The 24833-nt window shown below is 38.5% G+C and overlaps 1 protein-coding gene across 5 annotated transcripts in view; it reads right to left on the reverse strand.

Moving 5' to 3' along the window:
- The window catches only part of RUNX1T1 (RUNX1 partner transcriptional co-repressor 1), a 115962-nt gene that overhangs the window by 45807 nt on the left and 45322 nt on the right, over positions 1–24833 (reverse strand). For all 5 annotated transcript variants that reach the window (XM_030266405.4, XM_030266404.4, XM_072924820.1 and 2 more), the window contains 3 exons: positions 6565–6702; positions 2629–2870; positions 947–1036 (listed from right to left, as the gene is read on the reverse strand). In XM_030266405.4, the coding sequence (XP_030122265.1) occupies positions 947–1036; positions 2629–2870; positions 6565–6702 (470 nt within the window). The remainder of the gene's footprint in view (positions 1–946; positions 1037–2628; positions 2871–6564; positions 6703–24833) is intronic.

The raw sequence follows: 24833 nt of genomic DNA on the forward strand, positions 1-24833 counted from the left end.
ATATGACACAGCCAGCAAAGGAGGTGGAAACATGAAAACAAACCCACTGAGGATACTAGTGCTTCAGGACAACAGAATAGCTAGGAACACTTATACACACAGACTAAAATAATGAAAAATGTCCACCCACACATTGACAATGGAAAAAACCATATGGGAACAATAAATACCTTATCTCTGGGAAAATTCATCTCCAAAGCAAAACCAAAACAGAATACAACATGATCTGAGAAGGCAACAATGACTGCTCACAGATCACAGAAATTCAGAGGAGGCAGTTACAGGCAGGTGAGAGGCAGAAAAACTTCCTGACTTCAAAGAAGATTTTGCTTCCCTGTTTTCTATTTTGCATATCATGTGTGTATTTTATTAATTAGCTCTTGGATGAGATTTTATCTTTAATTTCTAATAAAAAGTGAACAAGCATAAATCAGTGGACACAGTCAACAGTATTTTTAAGACACTGTGTTTACACTAGTGGCTTGAATCAGAAGAAATGTCTTTTCCTTGGATGGCACGGTCACAATCTCATGGTGTACTAATGATTAGCAGCACTTCAGAAATGGACTGGTAGCTGGAACTCCTGACATCCCCTTACTTTGAATCATGCAGTTTGCAAAACTCCAGCTTGTTACAAGCACATGATTTTATTCTATTTATAACCAAGTCTCAAGACTTTGTTTGTAAAAGTTTTTATACCTACAAATGAAAAATATAAAACCATCCTCAGTGATTATAGAAGTAGGGAACCGACAGTTCCTGTGAGCAGCCAGAAATTATCCTGGACCATACAGTAGATGCAGTTACATGCACTAAGCTATGGAAAGTAGCCCTTACATGTTATTCATTTCTCTGACTCTCTTAAAAAGAAAAACTGTAACACACATCTGTGACCTAGCAACAAAATGGTTTGAAATACTTTCCAGATCACTGAACTGTGCAATACCTTTAAAAATGGGATGACAAAAGGTCGCAGTGGGAAGTTAGTAGCTTCTTGCAGTTTGGAATGAAATTCTTCAATTGTCAAAGTAGAATTCTGTTGAGAAAAAAAAATCTGCCTTGGTGACAAAATAATGAAAACACTTAGCAAGAGAAACAGTAACTGAAGAACCCTGAAATTACTTAACAACTTGATATTGGTGAGAGAATTAAGAAAAGCATGCTGCATATTAAATGATTACCTTATTAAAATACACAAAGGAAACCATGAGCATCTCAGACATTCAGTGCCTGTTGCTTAGAGTACAGTTTAAGCTCTCAAGTGTAAAGTATGCAATGGCTTTTATATTTCAATCATCAGTTAAAGCTGCTTTTTGAACTTTTTTCTTTTTTCATTTCACATTTTTCTACTGTTTTCTCTTTAAAGAAGACTGTTTACTATGTTCTAGGCTATGTAAGAAAGTCATTACTTTAGAAATGAAGTCATAATCATAAATTCCACATGCTGGCAGGTTGACCAAGGGAATAGCATATGTGGATTTTCCCAAGGAAAAAAATCTTATTTTGCTCCTAAGACCTCAAATGAAGTTAGAAATTAACTGTAAATAACAGTGGGAAAGCAGTTTTTATCTGAAAATCAGTGGAATGTGGATGTTCCCAAAGCCACCTTCAGCTTCTTTACTCATTCCCCCATCCACAGAGAACCATGTGACAAGCAAAACCCCATTAAACACTTATTTTGCATATGGAAACAAATGGAGATCAAGAGTTATTAATGTTATACTGCCTACATTAAACTTCCCTTTGACACAGACCCAAGTGAAGGAACATCCACTGCTGTCAGGTAGAGCTTGTGAAGATACAAGCAAAGATTGTGAAGTCACCGCTCAGCCTTAGTGCTAAACAGTGCTGTCAGTCTCTGCTCCAAATGAAATCAACGGCAACTGCAGCTGCTCAGAACAGATGTAAATTACAGCACCACAATAGCATCTTCCCCAGTACATCCAATTATTGCTGAAGAAAATACATGGGAGACAACAATGTCTGGCAGAGAGAGGACTTGGAGTAAAAAGAACCCAGGGCTGGATTTCACTGTTTGCATGTGAGGGCAGCCCAAGTTGACAGATGTAGGTAAGACAGAGCTGGATTCATTAAGCCATACCATCAAATAGAGATAACCTTATCAATAAAGTGACTTAAGTAGCAGCAGTGCCTTGTCGGGTTCATAATTGTTGGGTTCAATGATACTGAGAAAGGGTTTTGCACTGCATAACTCCAGTCCAAACATACTCAGCTCACCCTCTTAACCATTGACACTATATATGCAGAGCTCTCTTTCCCCATCCAACTAAACTAGGCAAGTCAAACCATATTTTACTACATTACAGGCTTCTAGGTATGTCTACATTAGGGGTACTGCCAGTATAGAATGAAAACCTTCTCACATCATTACACCATAACAATTTACTGGAAAAAATAGTCAAGGCTATACCTAGTAGGGAATAGCTGCCACTTGTGGGAAGCTAGTCAGGCTACTCATGTTAGCTCTGTCAGCAGGAGCTGGAGCTTCACTCTTGCACGTTTGGTACCCCTAAAGTACGATGAATGCAGCGCATGTAATCCACTCATTTATAAAATAAACACATCAAGCAAGGAAGAGGGAAAAGAATAGAAAAAATACTTGCTTACCACAAGTCCTAGCACAAGGGTACGCACTCTCTCCCCAATCTCTGGTGAAATGTCATTGCCAAACTGCTGTAAGGTTGTAAGAAATCTCTTCAGTTTGCTGAGCTGCCTAGCTCCACAAGCTGGCGGTAACTGCTGGTTAGCCAGAGAAGAGGAAGAGGAAGAGGATGGCCCATTGCTAAAGCCATTAGGAGGAGATGGAGCTCCATTTAATGCTGTTGGTGAATGGCTAGTGCCATTGGTTACTGAAAGAAAAAGAGATAGAGGATAAAATAAAGATTGGGGCTGAGGAAGAGATAGAGAGAAAAAAGAGACAGAGGGGAAAATCTATCAGCTTATGTTTTCTGCACTTGACCTCAGAATTAATTAAGTTGAACAATCAAAGATAATTAGCCTTTAGACAGAGTGACAGTCTGCAGTTTATATCTATTTCCCAGTAGCTGGTGCTGAATGTTGTAAGGATTGGAAATAACAGCAGCTGCCTCTCACACAGCCCCTTCAAAATGCTCCTGGACCTGAAAAGCACCATTTGAATACCAGCCTTTTGTCAGAGGATTTTAAAAAGAGAGAGAGGGCAATGGAGAGATAAAAAGCATGAGTGCATGTATGATTGAAGACCAAAAAAAAAAAATTGCTCTTTGAGGTAGAAAAAACATGCAGACATATTTCATGAAGCCTCAGTTTATCTCTGAATATTTTTACTTGTGTTTTGTACACACAACTGACAGCTGTGTTTATAAAACAGGACTTTCACGTTTTAACCTTACACCACCCAATGAGAAGGTTAATTTTTCCAATACAGATTTCCTAGCTGCTAACATATGGAGTACACAAAGTTGTCTGTGCAGGTACAAATGCTGCCAGTGCTCTGTGTCCTGAAGCCTTGCAGCAAGGGCAGCAAGCTAAACTTCAGAAGACTTCTCAGAGTTCATAAGCAAATCTCCCTGTTTTCACATGTCAGCACCTTATCTCTGAAAAGGATAAGAAAGCATTTCCCTCCTGTTGCAAGGTTGCTTTGAGAATAACTATCTGAAGTACTAAGCATTCAAAATTTATGGCAACGAGATGCATGCAGACATACTGAAGACAACAGAGAGTTTTTGGCAGTGATTTCAGTTTGAATCTTATCCACACTCTAGAAGAGAAAAGAGAATCAAACTGAGGACATCCTCTTCCACTCAGGTTAGTTGGAACAGCAACACTCAAAACACACTGTCTGATTTGCTAAAATGACAGCAAACAGCAAGAAAAAGGATGGCTCCCCTAGAAATACATGTGTACCAGTGCACTGGCAGGTGTGGCCACGCGGCATGTGACTGTACCCAGCAGCAGCTGCACTCAATGGGCCACAGCCCCGGAAAAATTTCTTATTTTTTTTTCTTAATCACTCAGAACCCATTCAAAAAACCATCAAAAATCAGGAACTTGTCTACAAGAAAAATGCATAGGAGTATCAGTTTAACTTGTTTCCTATTTAAAAGTACAACCAGGACAAGCTAGCAATTTTAAATACTTTCAATGTTTCTCAATGACCAGCCTCTCTGAAGCCAAACATCCCATTGTCATCTCATTTTCTTCATGGATTGTCTGTATCTTTAACCAGGAAGTCCTTTTTTAGGGTGGACACCTACTACTAGGTATAAATCACTACCTATTACTATATTTAAATCACTGCCACAAACCTTCAAAGGAGTTTTTGTTGCCCTAGTCATTGCCTTCCAGAGGAATTACAGAAAAAGCTATGTGAATTGTTATCTAGCCTCTGCTTGTGTTTTCTCCTAGTTTTTGATTGCCTATTCTGGCTGCATGGGCTAGTGAGAACAAGGATTGGAAAATGCAGAAATAGAAAGAAGCTGGCCTCACTAAGTTCAGCTCCCCATGAGGCTCCAGGCCATGCTCTGAGTGCTGCACTGGGGTGAGGTATCTGAGTAAACAAATACATTGTGATTGCAAGGAGCTCACATAGCCAAAAGTCATCCTACCAGGAACTTAGAAAATGAGGACTGGGGAGAATAGCAACATGTCGTGCTGATCTACCCTGACACCAGCCAACAACTCTGTCACCCATAAGGGGCTGCTCTAGGCAGAGGGTGCTGGGGCTGATCAAGAAAGCAGAGAAATGTGGAGTTCATCACCTAGCATAGATACACAGAGAAGAAAGGCTGATAAAGATTCCTCCCACAACAAAAGAAATAATGAAATATTCCATGATTTCAGTGCTTTCCTTATAATTTCTGAATTTGCCAATTGCCAAAGTTGTGCGTAATTTCTAAAACAAAACCATGTTGCTAATCCAAAAGAATTTAGCATTTAAAATTTCAAACTACAACACGTCAAGAATTTTTAATCATCTAAACCAAAGAAAACAAAGATATTCTAGACCAGAAAACAAGTCAGATCTTTCTGGCCTACAGGCATTCCCGCTGTAGTAATAATAAATGTAACAGACACACTGACAAAAGTGACTGTTTACAGTCAAGCTGGAACAGCTAAGGCCAAACTCCAAAATCTGACAGGGGAAAAAGCAAATAGAATCAGGGTTTTTAAGACTTTTAGTCTTCAAATAAGGAGCCCAAAAATCAAGCTGTGGTTCACACACCTTCTAAAGTGCTGAACTCAATCAAATAAACAAACATCCAGAAGCCTTGCGAGGAATGTAAATGTGATTAAAGAACATTGTCATATTCCTTTTATGATTGCCAAAGATCATCCTGAACTGTTGGCAGGGCATCACACTGGAAAGCTTAATGTGCAAGAACCTGATCTTGCAAAAACCTAGAAACAATTTAACTTCAGACTGAAGCAGCTCCAGTGTGAAGCTCCATCCAAGATGATTCAGTGCTGGAGTTAAGTAACACAGACAAATCTTTGCAGGATCAGGGTCACTGGGTTAAATGTGAGTTTATGTGAATAGCTGGCACAAACCCTCCTCACTGTTTAAGTTCAACATAAATTGTCAGGACAAGGTTCCCTGGGATAAGTAGTACAAAGGCCTCCAGCTGGCCTTCTGCATAGAGGTGAATTTTAAATAAGGCATTTAACAGAGAGAAAGGGACTAAAACAGACTTAGGCAAGACAAATAGAAGATGCAGCCTTCATTCTGTTTAGGCATATGTATTCTACTATTCTAAAAATGTTTTATTTAAAACGTGAAATGTAAACACATTCTCATGTTTATACTATTACAAGGCAGTATAAAAGAGACCAAAAAAATTGCAGCTAAATCTTCGTGTGAGAAATGTGGCTCATTGCATGGCTGTGAAAAGAATAGTCCAGACAATGTGCCAGATTCAAATCTCAGTTACGCTGATATGAATGCAGCATACATCAAGACTAGTAGAGTTTGTTACATGTTTACATCAATAAGCTGAGACAGAGATGCAGCCCTAAGTGATTTAGAGAAGTCGTAACAGACTAAAAATCTCTAGATAAAAATTATGAAAGTACTCTAATTTTGGTTTTATATCAATATTAACTAGATATTATATAGCACTGAAATCAGAATTCTTCACTGAAACATAAGCAGAAGGAAGATTAGTATTTTTTCACTATGAATTATCTCCACTATAAAAACAAAAACAAACAAACTCCCTGAAGTTTTTATACTAAAGGGAATGGGATCATTTAAACAACATAATGACATGTAAGAGAAGAAGGTCTTCTGTCCTTCTCACAAGAGGGCTAACCTGACCACTAAGTACATGTTCTTCGACACTGTGAGCAAGTGATCAGTGAAATACTAACACAGCTCTGAGCTGAATGTCTTAATACCTTAAAGATGCATTAATCTATTGTGAGCTTTGTTTTGTTTAATTACTTTATCCCAATACAATCAAATGTTATTCCTGCCACTTCATGCACATTTCCCTTCACCTATTTTGGTTTCTGACATAGAATACAAAGAAGATGGAAGAAAAGGAAGAAAATAAGACTAATTACACGTTGTGGGCGTAAATGAACTGGTTCTTGGAGCTCCTTGGGTAGTGGGAGGAGGTGGCATGGTTGGAGGCGTCAGCCTGGATTGTGTCTTCACATCCACAGGTGAGTCTGGCATTGTGGAATGCTTCTCAGTGCGATCTGCAACACACACCACAGGAACACACTGGTTTATTTCCCCGAGCACACCCCCTCTGACAAAAACTTAAAAGCTAATACAAGAAGTGAGGCATTTCAGCATCTGCTGTGAAAGATTACACCTGATTATCTACTCCAGTGTGCTCTTCCCAAATTGCATCATCTAAACCTTACTTAAGAAGGTGCGACACAGATGGTAAGACCTCATTTGTAGCAGTGCTGCATTATCTTTTGTTTTTATTTCTAGCATGTGCAGATGCTACCTCCCAAGCAATCCTAGAGCTGCAATAATGCCACCTCCCTTCAAGGCTCTCATGTTAGCCAGGAGGAAAAAATAGATGAAGGAACAGGAAGATAATAAATCCCCTTACGACATCTCTTCCAAAACTAAAACCTGAAGCTCTTTAGTACAGGTGAGATATTAGGTCATATAGTGGTTGAAAAAAGCTCTCTTCATGTCTCTTCTTTGTATCACCTCCTGCCCTCTCCATTGGTTCTCTTTGTAATCTTATGTTCAACTTATGCTAAATACACACACCCTCTGGATCACTTTACCACAGTGCCTGTGGTTATTCTCATATTCACCAGAAAAATAAACACAACATGCCAAAATGGCATGTCAATCATCTCATATGCACACAATTATTTTCAAATAAGCATGTAAGTTTGCACCATCACATATTAAGAACAACTTTCAATGCACAAAACCTGCAAGATAAGCAGGAACATACCTCCTCAGGAAAACAAAACAAACATAAGGCAAAAGCAGGAAAAAACTTAACACTTCTCTTGCAACTGAAGATCTAAATATACAACACATATGATACAAAAGCTACAGAAGTGCACTCTTTTTCCCAACATCTTTTTGAATGACACTACCTTAAGTTGTCTTTTTTAAACCATCCAAGCCCATATGTTTCATTTATTAAGTATGGGCAAAACACAGCCTATTTATTTTTACACAGCACAAAAGAAGTCTTCATAAGCTCTACAAAACTATTCTGTAAAGCAAGTAAGTGTCGCTGCTAATGGGCAAGCATGTAAGTCTGTGGTTTTAATTCAAAACATGTCACATTCTATAAATTGTCACTTCACTTTGTGACACAATTCCTTGTTCTTACTAACAACATACAAACTTCAATGTAATAATAATATCTGAAATTTGCTGAGAGACAATAACAGACATTGAATGCAATGCACACATTTAAAAAAGAACAGGTATGTTTAAAAGAGCCTCAAAACACTTAATTATCAGAAAACCTAAATACGAGAAAGTTAAAAAAAAGGGGGGAGGGGGGGAAGGGAAAAAAATCAAAACGGCCCCTATACCCTCCAAAAATTAACAACACATAACATATACCATCTTTCTCTGTCTGAAATTGAAGAAACTGAGGAAGTAAGTAGTAAGTCCCAGAGGTGCAGCATGTCAGGGAGTGCAATTATAAAAGCCATCTTCAACCTTTGTTGAAATGCCTACAGGCAATGTTTCAGCTCTCAAGGAAAGGGAGTAATTTCATATAGAATTTAGAGACAAGTTTGGGGAAGATGAGCAGCGAAACACCGCCAGAATAGAATGAGGGGAATAAAGATACAGTTTTATAGGATCTGTAGTGTTGATCTAAGGTTAGTAAATCTCAGCTGTGGAGAGAAGAATAACCACAATGATCACCTTTTAAATATTAAGGTTGTTACACAGGTAAGTGAAGTATGATTTGCAAATCAAGAAACAGTAAATCATTACATGCTGGAAAACAAAAACAGGTTTCTAAAATTCTATATGTATTTCCTTTCTGTATCAGTATACTAAACCAGTTAAATCTCTATCTTCAATAAGCCATTAACTTACTATAAAGAACTATGAAAACTCATATTGAAATGTTAATTACTTCCTTAATAACCAAATTCATCTTGCACTCACCTCAACCAACCTCAGCAACAAGGGAATAAATAGCTTTCAGCTCATGTTGCAACAGAGGGAAAGAGGCACAGCAGTGAGCCCAAGCCCTCCTAAATAAAGGCAAATATTTCTCCCATGCCAAGAAAGGAGAGAGAAAGGGAGGCTTGCCAGAGCTGGTGGGGAGATAACAGTGGGAACTGCTGGTCCATCTGGTTTTCATTCTGCTAACACTCACATTGAACTGTTAAGGAAGGCAGTCCAGGTACACAGATTTGAAGCATGTGGGAGCGCAGACACAGGCACAGAGGAGATGGAGGTGGGTGGAAGAAAGAGTGAGAGAAATCGAGCTCCTCTAACAGACTGCTGCTCGCTGCAAGCAGGCACAGCCTGTATCCTCCAATTCAGCTGGTGATAACTAAAGTGATCCTGAGCTGTAACCAACCGCACGGCTCCTGCTCCCTCCCTTCCCTTCACTGCTTTGCAAAGTTCAGGTTTGATCAGAAACCCGCTCAGATCAGAGTGGGGAGACTTTCCCACAAAGCTGGCAATGTTTTCCTACTTAAATTGAACATGGTAGTGGGAAAGAGTATGCTGATTTTGCCCTCAAATTTCAGGTTGCCACTCTATCATGATCCAAATGGTTTTTACTACCTCCAACAGTTTGCCACCCAGTCTGCAGATTGCTGAACGTAGCCACACACCCCTGTACTTCTCATCTAAATCTAATAACATTAGGTTTGATTTTCTCAATTACCTTTCTTTGGACCTCTTAGATGTAAACACAAACAAGATTTACATAACCACTTACCTTTTTGTTACCTCTCTCTCTCCCTTGCAAAGCCCTAAACCCTACTCTCCTACTGTATGATTGCAGGCAGGCAGATTTCTCTCTCTCTGTTACTATACCAGTCCTGCCTTCTTTCAGTAGATAGTAAGGCTTCGTTCAAGCACACCCCAAAACATCTCTTGCCAGAGTACAAGGTCATTTTGTCAGAACAGAGATTCTCCATGGGACAAGGACAAAGGGCTTTTGAAGAAGTACAATGCAAAATACAAAGTTTTTCCATATGCTTGGAAGACACCATTACACCATCCAGGAGAATAGCCTTTACAACTCTCCATTCTATCCTCTTTAATAACAAAACCCCTGTGGGAGTCATTTTGCTCTTACTGCTACTGTTTCACCTGTTCCTTACCTTTTCGTACAGCTCCCTGAACTCTGAGGGACTGATGGGACTGGGAGCACCTGTCTACAGCACCCACCACTGTCCCACCACCCACAACACCAGAGAACCTCAGCAGCTCTAAGACAGATCACTCAGGGGATGAAGTGGTGATGGAGAGCCACAAATCAGAGCCATCGCTGATAAAAGTGTTAACAGTTCTTGTGATCTGATCTTCCTAAAGCTTTTGGTTTCTGACAACTGATAACTCCAGCTTCTATAATTCATTATTTGTTTTTTATTAATAAAAACAATAAGCCTAACAACCAACACTTTTTGTTACAATGGCTGACAAATAGCCTGATAATATGGACGCTAAAGACATAATGATATTTAAGTCATATTCACAAGCCAATTTCCTTTGAGACATGATATTTCATGAGGCTTTTAACGTATGGACATTCTTCATACTAACTCTCAGTAGCTATTCTGCTATTCATACATTCAGAGGTAATGAGGATTAGGTAGGAGAAGAAAGAATCCCTCAAGAGGAAAAACTCTGATTTTAACATATCAAAACCTGCCTGGGTAAGATTTCACATACATGTGCTCCCGTTTTACAATACAGAGACATATACATTGAATTTCGCCTGAAATTCAGAAGAACTTTCACCATGTCTTAAAATAGCTCAATTTCTTGAATTCAAATACATATTTATGCTCTTGAGTCAAACCAAACTCCTCACTTGCAAAGTTAGTTCTGGTTATCTTTTTCTTCAGATGGACCTTGACATTTCAAACAATAACCCTGAGTTAAGAAAGACGCACCAGAAAGTTTTATACAGGCAGCATCTCACAGCATCCCATTTAAAAGCATAGCCTGTATGTACAGAGGGAGTAAATTCTTTCAGGTGCAACAATTTCTTCCACTGAATCCTTTTAAACAATGACAGACCTGTGCTCCTTAGTACAGTTCAGATCAAATGGGACTGAAACCAGAGGTCCTCCAAACTGGAAGGAAAAGGAGACATCTGCAACTCATTCTGTAGTGTTCACTGCAATCAGTTCAGGATGGAGAAAGATGGTGAAATAATGGTCTAGTCCTAATCCATACACACAACCCTCTGGAGCAGCAAGAGACTTAGAATAAATTCAGAAAACATGTTTCAAGTATGCAGAGATCTATTGCATTTGCTTTGGATTATATTTTTTATTTAAAAACAAACCCAAGTAAAACATTTTGAAATACACATTCTTGAATCTCCTTTACAGCATAGAGTGAAGAACTGTGATTTAACCACAGAAGTACTTTGCTTCGTTTAAAATTAAATAATGTTGTAAAACCAACTTTAAATTATGATATTTCTTCTGTGGATTTCTTGGTTCATAGAACTATACTGTTCTTGTTGTTCATTCAGTTTTTATGGTAGAGAGGTTTTTTTATCACTATATTTAGCTTTTAGGTGAACACTGATATTTACTATAAGCACAGTTAGCTTTTGAACCAAACAAGGAAGAGACAAAGCATGCAGGAGCTGGGGCAAAAAGAGATGTGCCTGCATTCAAACTGAGTTACTTTACTTCCTGTACCCTACAAGATTTAGTCCATTTTTAAAACAAGGCGGTCTTTCATAAATGGCAACATTTCAGCTCACATGGCACACGTCCAAGTCTAACGCATCAAGGAAAGCTGATGTATGGAACAAAATATGGAATATATAAATACTTTACTGATACCATTTCAATAGCCAATTCAATGTCAACCATTTCTAGGAGTGGTGTGTTTTCAATTTCCTTTTTTAAATGAAAAAAAATTGTGGTATAATAAGCTGTGGCATTTATTTTACTTTTAGTTAGTGCAAACAGTTCCAGATGTACACTCAGGCATGAAAGATTCTTAAAAGATGCTTTATATTGATTGTACAGTACTTTCTACTTTGGTGCCAACATTTAAAAAATAAAAATAAAACTTGCTAAATTAAAAGAGTCCATTGTCTTGTTTCCTTTAAACTCACAAAAAGAGCAAGCCCCATATATGACAGAAGGGATTAGAACCTGCCTCTACCACCCAAGTTACAGGAATCAAGACCTAAATCTGAAGGATTTAATACTGATGGTTTCTTAGACACCTTGGACTAATCTCCATTATTTTGAGAGGGGTGGCAGGGAATTTGCAAGCAGGTAACCACAGACTGTGAGTTACAGTGGAGATGAACCTGAAGTCAGACAACCACAAGTCCAACCACAGAGGACAAATTCCACAGCTCTTCCATCCATAACACTATCATGTTTCAGCCATAAGAACTTCTCCTTCAGATGTGGCCAAGCCAGACAGCACCATTAGAAATAGGCAGTGTTTGTGGAGACCCACAACTCCTGAGCCTCAAACCTGCTGCTACACCAAGCAGAACAATATTACAAGATGGCCTTGGTTGAAAAGAACTCATCTGAGAATAAGAATGCATGGCATAAACCTGACATATCTGGTAAATCCCACCCACTCCATGCACTGGACCCCTGGGGAAACCTGCAAGTCATTCAATGCAGCCATAAAACATGACATGTGGACAACACCACTGCAGACCCTCTCCCTGCCAAGCATGCCTGGGATTTGTTTGAGACTGGTACAGTCTTCATTCCATTCCCCTCTTGGCCCTTTTGACTTCTTGATAAATAAATAAGGACCTAAACACACTGGACGTTTTTGTGCTATGCACAACAATCTCAAGCAGGCATAATACAGACATAACTTTGTCTCAGCACCAGATGCAGTCATGTTATTGGCTTAGAAAGGCAACATCACTGGGTTTCCAATTCCCCAGTAAAGAACTTTTACTTCCAGGTGATTTTCAGGAATGCAGTATCAGAGATCTACTCAGACTCTGTCTTTTGTCACAGAACATTACCTCTGCAAGATTTATGCACCAGGAATCAGAATCTGTGTGAAGTGACTGATGGATATGAACAGCAAAGTTTTCAGATGACATAACATTTCAATGCTTCTTTAGCATGCTGGGTATGACACTCACATATTGAAGATGACCCTTTTGCAAGAGCAATATCGCAATTTTGCTGCAGTCTTATCTTCATTCTCCTCTGCTCAGATAGTTGAACAATTCATATCACCAGCTATTCTTCAGAATAAATGAAAGCACATTCAATTTACCCATTTATGCTCATTTAATATGCAATAGCTAGAAGAACTTCTGTATCCTGGGAGTTCACTGAAGTTATCTGAGGCCAAGTTATAAGAGTTTTCTTCAGCTGTGCTAAAATAAGCCTTTAGCATAATACAATCTACTCTGTCTCCCAAAAGCTGAAAGAGATTTTTGTGCTACTGTCTCCCAGTTTTGGTAGACCTTGTGGATGATATAAAGCAGGTAAATAACTAAAATGCTTTATGTCATATCCTTGTCCACAATGGTACCTTGACTGGTCTTGACAATCGTAACAATGAACCACAAATGCAGAAGCATTCTCTTTAATTTCTGTTCTCTATGGTGAGATGTTGTAACTGGCAAAAAGACTTGATCCCATACTCATGGCTTAGCACCTGAAGGCCAAATAATTACGCATATTATGAAATAAGTAATGCATGAGTTCAATCTCAGAATTAAGACAATAATGTCATGGCTTGCTTTGCTTGAACATATTATTTTTTCCTGAAAGAAATAAACTTGCCTTACCATATAATTTCCTTTTTGGGGGGGGGGGGGGGGAATAGAATAATAAACTTTTCCCTCTCATTTAACAATCTGACATGTTTTGACAGTTTCGAAACTATCATAAATTCACTTTCAGTTATTTAATAAAAACTGGCTCATGTCAGAATTGCACCCTTTTCTTCAATGCCTCTTTCCTCCTTCACCCTTTCTGGCTTTGTGAATTTTATTACGTATAATTGCTTGGATGCAGGAATGCAGGGAAGAAGAACACATTCTAAATCTAGATCTGCTACCACCATAATGATTTATGAAACACTTAGTGAGAACAGATAAGCAAAATAAGGGCCAAACTGTGGCAGCTGCCCTTAGTTTCCATAAGCCCCCAGAAAACAAAGTCTACAAGTTCCTTTGTCATGGATGAATACACAACACTTGGCCTGTAATGAAGCTGAAGACAATGTGGATTTCTTCTAAATATCGCACCAAACATCATGAAAACTCCTATATATATGAACTAATGCAGTTAATAAGCAACAGTCCCATAGCCACTATTGAAATACTATTTTCCCATTTACACTTTTTCCTAGATCTTTTGTTTTTGTTGACAAGCTATCCAACTAAGAACGGTGTGTTTTGAGTGGTTCTCTTGTGTTTCACATCACAGGAAGTATTACTGCTATTCCAAACCCAGCTCACTGAACACTGAGGCTCTAGTGAAGTGACGAAGTGTCACTCTCTGCCTCTGGCATGAAGAACTGAAGAACAGCCAGAGCAAGCACTGGCCAAACTCACACCCCAGCATCCCTGACAAGCTACAAAGGTGACCACCCCTCTACATTAGCAATCAATCCCTTTCCTATACAGGAAATCTTCATGCTTTCAGTACTGAAAGTACTTTCAGGAGTACTTTCCCAAAGGCTCCCTGACCACTAACTCATTTCCTTTCTGCACCAGCATCCCTGGAAGGCCTAACCTTGTCAGGACTATACACTATTTGACAAACTACAGAAAAAGGCAGACTGATATCTAAGAAATACAAATGCCAATTGAATCTAATTGGTATTGTTTGCGTGCTCTTATATACTCAACCACACACAGCACAGATCCTTCCCACCAGAACCAAGATTTTTCTCTCACATCAACTGAAATTTCATAACTTGGTCTCCAGAAGTATATTCATGTTTTTAATCCAAAGTTTGTCCAGTCCTAAATTAACAGTAAATAACAGAATCATGGGAAGACTTGGGCTGGAAAGGGACCTTAAAGATCATTTCCTTCCAGCCTCCCTTGCATCAACAGGGACACCTTTCACAAAACCAGGTTGCTCAGAGCCTCATCCAACCTGCCCTTGAACACTTCTGTGGATAAGGTACCCACAGATTCTCTGGGCAACCTGTTCCAGTGCCTTATCATCCTCATAGTAAAGAACTTTTCTCTAATAACCAGTCTAAACATACTCTCAGCTTGAAACCACAAGCTTGTTTGTTACACAATGCTAAAAGTCTGAAGCAAAATAATTATAAACTTCTTTATTTTTAATGCACTTATACAAAGTGTAAAGGATAGCTGTACTCATTTTAGAAAAGTCCTAAGAGAATACTGATAGCGCATTTCATTAGACTGAGCTGGAACTGAAGTCTCCAATACAGACCACATAAAATAATCTAAAGCAACTTATTTAAATTCAGGAAAGTTTAGGCAATAAACTCCTCTGCCAAAAATGAAAAGAAGTTACTACACCTGTACTTTTAAGAGGCATTGCTTATATTTGTATAGCATGCCAGAAGTCCTTTAGGCTCAAAAATAATCAAATGTGGGTATAGGAGGTGATATTTTTCATGGTTATACTCTGAAAAGACGACACAGGGACTATCAAGAAGGTTAATGGATATACTTTTGGCTTTGCTTGATTTTAAAATGTGGAATTTGCCATGGACCAGTCAAGATCCTGTAAGGTGTAGGCTGCTCCCCACCTTGTAGATCAAGGTCCCAAATCCCTACTCTATAAGACTGCACCATTTTACCCATCCAAAAACCCAGTTCCTCCAAGTGATATTTCAAACAAGTGAAAAGTCTGTTCCATTAGACCAGATGTGCAGGTCTGGGGAGCAAGACCATACCCACAATATTGAAAGCAGAGGCAGCCAAACTTCCTCTCAACCAAATACCAGAACAGTCTGAGAAGGTCTGCTTATTCCTGCCATCTAACACAGACAGCTAAATTAGCAGACTAAATGTCCCATATCATCACTAAAGAGTTAGAGTCTCTAATTTTTTTATATCTATGGCTCCTAAATCAGGCATAAACATTCCCATATAGATCTAGGTTCTTTGCCTCATGAGAACCAGAAGCATTCAGACTCCTCTCACAGTGTGCCTGCTGTACACAACAATTGGTCGTCCTCAGTTACCAGGCATAGTAACTCCTTGGTTTCTATTCAGCCACTCAAGACAGGTATATGAAAATATATAATGAAGCATATTTCCCCCAAAAACCCTTGTTCAGCTGCTGACACTGTTAGTTACTTACTGCCACTACCAGCAAGACAAAAGTGGAACTATAGGCTTTCCCTATCTCAGTGTTATACACTGACCATCTTCAATAATGTAATTTATCATATTCATCAGTACTTTGGCATTTGTATAAATGCATACTTTGGAAAAACTATCATTTCATATAATCAGTTGATGCCATTAAAGATATCCTTTATTTACATGACTCACTGTCTAGACAGAGTGTGAGAAAATACTCATTATTAGTTACAAGTCAGCCCCTCCTCAGTGCCACATGTCACATCAAATGTCTTTTATTTGGGCACTGGATTACACCTTAATAAAGCAGTGGAGAGGACAGAAAGGGGAAAGAGAGCTTCAAAACTTCACAAGAAATGAAGACTCAAGTATCTTCTTAGATGATACAATACTATTTATTGACAAATAAGCTCCCAAGCAAAGCAAATGCTACCATTAGCAAATCCAAAACTGTGTTTTGAATCATCTGACCTAACACATCACATGCACTCTTAAAAGTGAATGTGAAATAGTATAAGCATATAAAGGAAGAAGGAAAGGAAGGAAATAGTGTTTGTGTATGTCGTTTAAGACTAACAAGTATAAAACCATATATAAGACTATATTTAAGACTAAAAAGTATAAAACCAGATTAAACCTCTTTCTGAAGCCAGCAAGTTCACACAAAATCATATTGACACAGAAATCTCTGGTGATCTCACCCAGAAGGAGAGATGTTGGGTTAGCCTTGCAGGCAGACTCCAGCTCCAGAAACACTCAGGAATATGTGTTTAACTATAGACACTGAAAACAGCTGTAGGTAAACTAATGAGACCACTCACAGGGTATAGAATTACACGCAACGTTTCTAGACCCTAAAGTATCACAGCAGTCTTAGTCTTGCACAATAAAGCTTAAAACTTCGTTCTTTTGAAGCATCTTCCCTATGTTTTGAATTTTAACTAGCAGACCCCAGCTAAAGCCTGAATTCAAAGAAAAATCAGCAATTACTACAGAATCCACAGAAAATATATGCAAATTTTTGAACTATTTCAGGTATCATAGCATTGCCAGGATTGATGATGGTTGTACAATACCATACTTCATTTCAAGCCCAGCAGATTCAAATTAAAAGTTTAGGGCTTTTTTTCTTTTTTCTTCAACAAACACATTAAAAAGGTTTTTATATTTATAGAACATTTTCATCAAGCCCCCTAAACCCATTACCAACATGGCAATATTGATCTTTGTGCATCAGTGCTGCTTCTACGGCTCTCTTCTGTACGTGTAGATATATGCGTGCCCATGAGCGTATGTGCACACACACTTGTACACATATGGGACCAAGTTTTACTTACTGGTTTTGTGTATAAAAATGCTTGGTGTGATTATTTTTGTTTTTAACATGCATATTTAGAAAACTGTAAGAGGAAAAGCGCCTTCAATTGCACTGAAGGGAGTGTTAAATGGAGGGGAAACTTGAGGGCGAGAAGTCAGACACGAAGGAGAAGCCGCTCAATAAGACGAATGCAAGCAAAATATTGACAAAGCGAGGAAGTCTGATGCATTTGAACTCTGAATGTTCCATGTGGATGCACTTAACCCTTTCTGATCTGGTTGCATTCTCTTGTATATAAAAAAAAAAATCTTACAAAGTGTAGCTTTAACTCTCTCTGTGCTATGGAAACACCCTACATTTGGCCTCGGCCTACTTGGGCATATATATTTTGCGTCTCTGAGAGGTGGGTTAAGCTATAAAGTAGACTATTCCCGAGCAGGATGGAAACCCAGGAGCGCCGGGAAGAGCCCGAGCGCCGCCGGGGACAGCCACGGGCGAGCGAGACCACTAGAGGGAGCCGGCATTGTGCCGCGGCACTGGGAAAAAGCCCTGCCCGCACCAGCACTCAGAATAAATGGCAAGCTGCTCAGAAAGTCAAAGGGACACGTTTTAAGAACAGTTTCCCCCAATATCTTCAGCCACGTGATGTAAAGGAGAGCCTGTGATACTCTGTGTGTGTGTGTACACTTCAGTATGTACTACTCTGTGCCCACAGTACCAATGGAATATTAAGAAATTATCCCTAAAATTCAGCCATATTAATTTCATTCTCAAAAGAGCAAAGACAGCCCTAGCTGCACCTTTTTCAGTGCCTCCTATTGTGACCTCTCACCCCAGTGAGACATGTTACATGCTCCCCACTTGCCCTCAGCTACACCTCTCCCTCCACCTTCCCCTGCTTGGGTGACAGCTTTCTATGTGAAACACTCCCGAAGTGGAACTGCAGAAGCAACACAATAGGCAGTGTCATGCCTACAACTCACAGTATATCTAATCATAAAACCTGGATTGTGCACACACAACTTACAGCCATGTGACGACAGTATGAACTAGAACATACCCCAACAAAATTTAACCCCACTTCTCTTTTGCACCAAAACACAGAGAACCAAACAAAATCTGGTATTTCCCTCACACCTGTAATCAGTCAGAGATCAAGTGGCAAGCAGGGAAGAAGTAAAGGATCACACAGATCTTTATAAACATCCTTTTGGCACCACATACATGCTAAGAAAGCTAAATCCCAAGAGAAGATACAATTCAAAAGCACAGAGAGATAGTGACTGCACTGGCATCTCCCGTGAAAGCATATTTCTTTATGGTCTTCTTGGAATAGAAGATGTAAAACACATCAGTACTTTTCTGGCAAGCTGTAAACTGCTTGGATATGAAGAAATGAAGAGCTGCTGAACTGCAACAACTATCCATGGCAAACTCTGAAATTATGAAAGGAAAATTTAAAAATGGGGAAATAGGTGTACCTGGATGAAATACCAAACATTTAACAAGAATAACGGTCCCCAAATGAGTTCCTAGCCATTATCTTTTCCATAATTATTGCAAGTACCTTCAGTAACTGTGCATACAAATGACCCATTAGAAACTTAACAGGTCATTTCCAAAGGTGATTATGAGCCCTGACTTACAAAGCTACTTGGGTTTTCTGACAATTCTGTTCAGTGTCAACAATCTGCACAATATTAAGATAAAATGTGCTTCCAAAACATCAAGTGGAAATAAACTTTCAGAAACTAAAAGAAGGTATGAGGTGTGAACACTAATGAATCAAATGCAGTCATCTTCATAAATGAAATGTTAAACATTTGCTTTTGTCAGTGCTCTGGTGTCAAGAGAATGGAAAGGAGGCAGGAATCATACATTAGAGCCCTTACAATGTCCCATACTACAATAAATAATGATGAGTGTAACAGTGAAAAGTCTAATGCTAGGCAAGAGAGATAAAAATCATATTAGGATATCAGAGTCGACATCTGCTGTAGAACACAGTATGGAGAGCAGAAACGTGTTGGTAGATAAAGATGAACCCAAATGAACTCTTTAACAACAACAGGATGCTCTTCACCTCAGCGATCCCTCTTGGCCCTGTTTCTTAATGGGTAGCTGTGCTGTTGCAACAAATGAACAAGCAATAGGTCTGGTTTAGAAAATATTAGAAAACTATTCAGAAACACCATTTAAGGAGAGTAATAAAGACCAGGAGTACAGACGTGCAGCTTCCTCAGTTGCTGAGGTTGTTAAAGAAACAGCAGGAGACACAAAAACAGATCCTGGCACTCCCACTGTGAATGGCTAGGGCAGGTTGTAAAGAAATTAACTGAGCAAAACCAGAATAGATTCACTTAAAATGTGCAGGAGAAAAAATATAAGAGGAAGCCTCCCAAGCTATATTAACCATAAGGAAAAAAAAAAAAAAAGACACTATCAGTTTTCATTCATATCAAATAAATAAGAAAATAAAACTATAAAAAACTATGATCTCAACAGAAACTGAACAAAGATATTGACAACTAACAAATATTGACCTAGATTATGTTGAAATCTATCTCAACAAGTGAGGAAAAAATGGGCAAGGAGTGTACTTGGACAAAAACAACTTGGACAAAAAAAACAAAACAAAAAAACCAACCAACCAAACAAAAAAAACCCACAACCTTGATTCTGAAATCATGTATGCGATTTTTTTACAGGAATTATTGCAATAGAAAATGGGACTCTAATACTGCATATTCTCTCACTTTCTCTCCTAATACAAAAAGAGAGAGGAGGTAAAAAAACCCACTGAGATACTATTACATTGCTCAGCCAGGCTGGGCTCTCAGGAGTCCCTCAACAGATTCTTCCTTTTCTCCAGAAATCCCAAAGCCTTGCAAGAACGGGTACAAGAATCTGTATGGCCTCATTGCTTCTGCATGGAATCAGCAAGCTTCTGGCTATTGCTTACCACTAATATTTGAAACAATCTGTCTTTGTCTTTCCTTTTTTTAAACCATCTCAAATGTAGGCTTTAAACACATGCTCTACATCACGATATGTCATACTGGAACAAACAGCTCCTCGAAAGGCTAAACTTCTATTTGTGATTATTTATCTAAAAGCTGTGTTTTCTTTTAAACTGTATATATTTTGTTGGACTGCATCTACTGACAGCTAAATTCCCAAGCCCTCAAACTGCCATCTCAAATAAGCAGATTCAAAAGAGTCCAAGTAGAGTTTACTGTCAGTCTGTAATGAGAGTAAAATTATAAATCTCTGTACCAAAAGCCAGCTGCTTCATTCTTAACTCTGATCCCCCCTTTTCTTTTGGATTCTAGCTAGCACACAGCTGCAATAAATGTGGCTCTTCTCACAAGCCATGCAGATGTTAACAGTTCTGTAGGACATCAAGAAACATTTCAAGAATCTTGTAAGTGCTGACTAAACTTGCTTGAATAACCCACACTATCTCCTCCACATTCCTATTCAGTAACATTAGTCTTCCTGAATATATTAAGGGGAAAAAAATTACCATTTCAGCTAAGGCTTTAATGTCTAGGTCTAAATGCACTATCAGTAAACAAGGAATGTTCTTAACCCATCAGACAACAGATATTCAGATAGGAAAGCAAAGGTAGTCAATTTATTCTTTGCCACGATGAGTAATGATTTTTTTTTTCCTTATCTATGCAAGAGTAGTAAAACGAATGCCTGGAAATATATATTTAAAAAAGTCATGGCTGTATGTATTTGAAAGAATAGATCAGAACTAAAGCAAGAGCTTTCCTTTTCTAGTAGTCAAACGGATTAATACTAAATTAGACCAAAGGAGTTCAAAGTGCTACCTAGTACATTTTTATTAAAGTTATATTAGCATGACAGTCATATGCATTAAAGATTAAGCTAAAGCCTCAAACCACAGTCAGAAGCAGCAAGAGTCCAGCTGTGCAGGTAGAGGACTAGATAGAAAATGCATTAATCAAGTGGGTTTATACTAGAGATGCCATTTTAATATTCTTTCCCTCTTCAAGTAGTGTGCTGGGGTAGAGCTAATTTTCTTCTTAGCAGCTAATGTAGGGCTGTGTTTTGGATTTGTGCTGGAAACAGTGTTGGTAACACAGGAATGTTTTAGCTTTGGCTGAGTGGGGCTTACACAGAGTCAGGGCTCTCCTGCTTCTCACCCCTCCCAGCAGCACGCAGGCTAGGGGTGCACAAGGAGTTGGGAGGGGGACACAGCTGGGACAGTTGACCCCAAGTGACCCAAGAGACATGCCACACCATGTAATGTCATGCTTAGCAATAAAACTGGGAGGAAGGTTGGCTGGCAGGCTGCTGCCTAGGGACTGGCTGGGTATCAGTCAGTTGATGGTGAGCAATTTTTATCAGTTGACTTTTTTGGGTTCTTTATTTGCTATTTTACCTTTTATTATATGTATCACTATTATTGTTCCTATTGTTATTATTATTACTATTTTATTTTAATTATTAAACGGTTCTTATCTCAACCCATGACTATTCTCACTTTTACCCTTTCAATTCTCTTCCCCTTGTGCTGCTGGTGGGGAGTAAGCAAGCAGCTCTATGGGACTTGATTGCCAGCTGGGGTTAAACTACAACAAGCAGCAAGTTTAGTCTCCTTTTCAGGGTAGGACTTTCAAAACAGGTGAAGCAGTTTAGAAACTCAGTCATCAACAAAGCCAGTAAGACTCACACTCCACGTATTACTCCAGACACTTGAGAATCCCACATCAAATACCCTACCCTGTGTGTAAACTTCACACTTTGAAAACCACTGGAAAGAGGGCTGCAGAGCGATTCACAGCACTGAGCCATAAAGAGATCACAATCTTTGACAAGTTCAGAACCAAAATGTGCAGTCAAGAGTGTCTATGGTGGAGTTTTGAGATTGTCTCCAGTCAAGTGTCAATCTCAGCAGAGTTTCAAAGAGGATAGGGTAGGGAGAAATAAAACGAACATATCAGTACATTTCCTGCAAGGAATCAATAAAAAGACCTCACTCCTACAAAGGCTTACATACCTGCTCAACTTCAGATACTTATCCTATTATGTAGCACACTTGAAGTGAAAATCAACTCTTTGAAGACATGGGGCACAAATAATTTACCATGAAATGTGGAATTCAGGTATTGTTTGTTCTTTGATTTAGTAATACAGGAAAACTGCATATAAAGCAGAATTGCAATGTGCTATTTTCTAAATGCTTCATGACACTGCTTTTAGAGTAATTTCATCAAAATGTCATATAAAGACATTTAAGCATTTTGAGATAAGCAAAAAGACAAAAGACTGCAACCTTAAAACGAAGTCAATGTAATATTAACAGAAGCTCTGTAATTAGCTAGTCCAAAAACCTCAATGCGTCTTCAGGCTTCTCCAAACAAAATAAATTGGAAGGAGAGAGCAGGAAGAAAAGAACTTAAAAAATGAGAAAATTAAAGAAAGAGGAAAGAAAAGCCACATGAGCCAGAATTCCTCACTGCTGTTATTTCTCCACAAGCGGAAATGCTCCGTTCAGTCATGGCTTAGGAGGCATAAACATCATTGAAATTCAAAAGCAGCTCCGAGAAAGAGGACGCCTCAATTGGTATGCAAGTGGTGTTTTCTCGCCCTGAATACATTATGAACTTGCAGCATGCTAATATGCCATGCTATCATAAGCACCAGATGGAACAGTAGGCAGTGTATGTCCCATCAAACCTCAGGAAGATGTATTAATGTTCCTGCTCTTTTTTTTTCCTTCCTCTCCCCTCCCCCTTCCCTACTACAACCCTCAGCTGTGTCCCCAGACTGGCACATTTCGTAGCATCAGTCACCTGCTCCCGAAGCACAGTTCTCCAGGGTTGCCTCATCTTCACCAGGTGGTGCCAAGCATCTTTTCAATCTTTTTTATCGCAGAAGGTAAAGGCCACAAGATGTGTCAGGCTGTGCTTACTGAAGGGTACCGAGTACAAAAGATAACATCATGAGATAAATGATAGATGAGAAAGACTTTGGGTTTAAAGCTAGCACAATAGTTTTAAATTATATATAAACGGCACAGCACAAATTTTCCCATCAGTACTATTGGTGAATGAAGAATTGGGGAACAGCAAAAATAAAGGTTTTCCAAGTAATCAAATAAAACAGAGGAAACTGGATTAAAGATCTTTGAACTGAATTCCTTTTTTCACTACACTGGAAACCTTTTCACAGAAGATGTACACAGTTCAACAGCCATTTATAAGGTAGGGGCAGGCTTTAATTTTAAATCAGAGTAAGAAATGGCACACAGGCAAATTAGCTTACAGGATTTTGATTTTTTTAAATATATATTATTCTAATTATATTTCTTGGCTTTTGTGACTAACAAATTGCTTAAAGCTGTATGTATTATTCGAAAAACATGGAGAATTTTAATACTGCTTCACATCACTTATTAATTCCATCTCAAGCAGGTCTTATATTACTAAAGAGAAATGTGATCTAGTATTTTGTATGAAAGTATGTGCGTAGGCATACAAAATAAAAGCACATCTTTTCTGGTATCACCTGAACTTCTCTTATCTATTCATAGAAACAAACTTCCTATTGAAATACATGGTTGCAAGAAAATTTTTTCCTTTTCCTGTTACTGTGCTCTTCAGAATACAAAATAAGATCCTCAAGACTGAAAATTAAGAACCTGTGAATTCAAAGCACAAGTAAGAAAGACCAGAGATGGCTGAAGAAAAGCAAATCAGCTTTAAGCATTTGAAATTTGAATGTTCAACTATTTTTAAACAGTTTTGTTTTTCAGAGAGAAATCACATCAGTAAACATTTTGCCATTTTCTGCTATTTTATAAACCACCTGCTGATTTGCAACAGTTCCCACTATACATGTAAATTTATTATTTTCATAACAACATTAGCCTTCTCATAAATATAGTCTAATTCTCAAGATGCTGATTATTCACAACTCACACGAACTTTTCTGGGGATTAACGTTGATCAAAACGTTGTAAGAGTTACATCCAGAAGTTATCTGTTGCATATATTAGAAGTATTTTTCCAACTATTAAAGGTCTGGTTGACAAGGATTTCCAACCACATATCCAATCCTAACTAAAACAAAAAAAAAATTACCTTTTTAATTCAAAGAAAGCATGTTATGACTGTTATTCAGAAATAACAGGTATTATTCTAGCATCTATTAAGTCCAGAAAGGCTTTAATGTGAAGATATCTTAAGGATTGAATCAGAAATCAGATCAATTTTTTTCTTCTTTCTTTTCCTACTGAATATTGGGGGACTTTTTTTTTTTAATATATAGCCTTTAAGGGTAATTTGCTATACTATGATTTGCAATGTGCAAATAAGTCTATTTAAGTCCATTATCCTGTGTTATAAAGTAATTTCTGACACCTTAACAGCACTCAATTTAATTACAACACACTGAAACAGTAGAGCTGACTCCCAGAGGAAACAGTTTGGATCAGAAGATGATGATGTATGCTAGCTGCTGATCAGCTTTCAGCACCAGATCCACCATCAGCTGTTTTCAAGAACAGTATCAGAACATCTGCA

This window comes from Taeniopygia guttata, chromosome 2 (assembly GCF_048771995.1).
Source record: "Taeniopygia guttata chromosome 2, bTaeGut7.mat, whole genome shotgun sequence".
NCBI lineage: Eukaryota > Metazoa > Chordata > Aves > Passeriformes > Estrildidae > Taeniopygia > Taeniopygia guttata.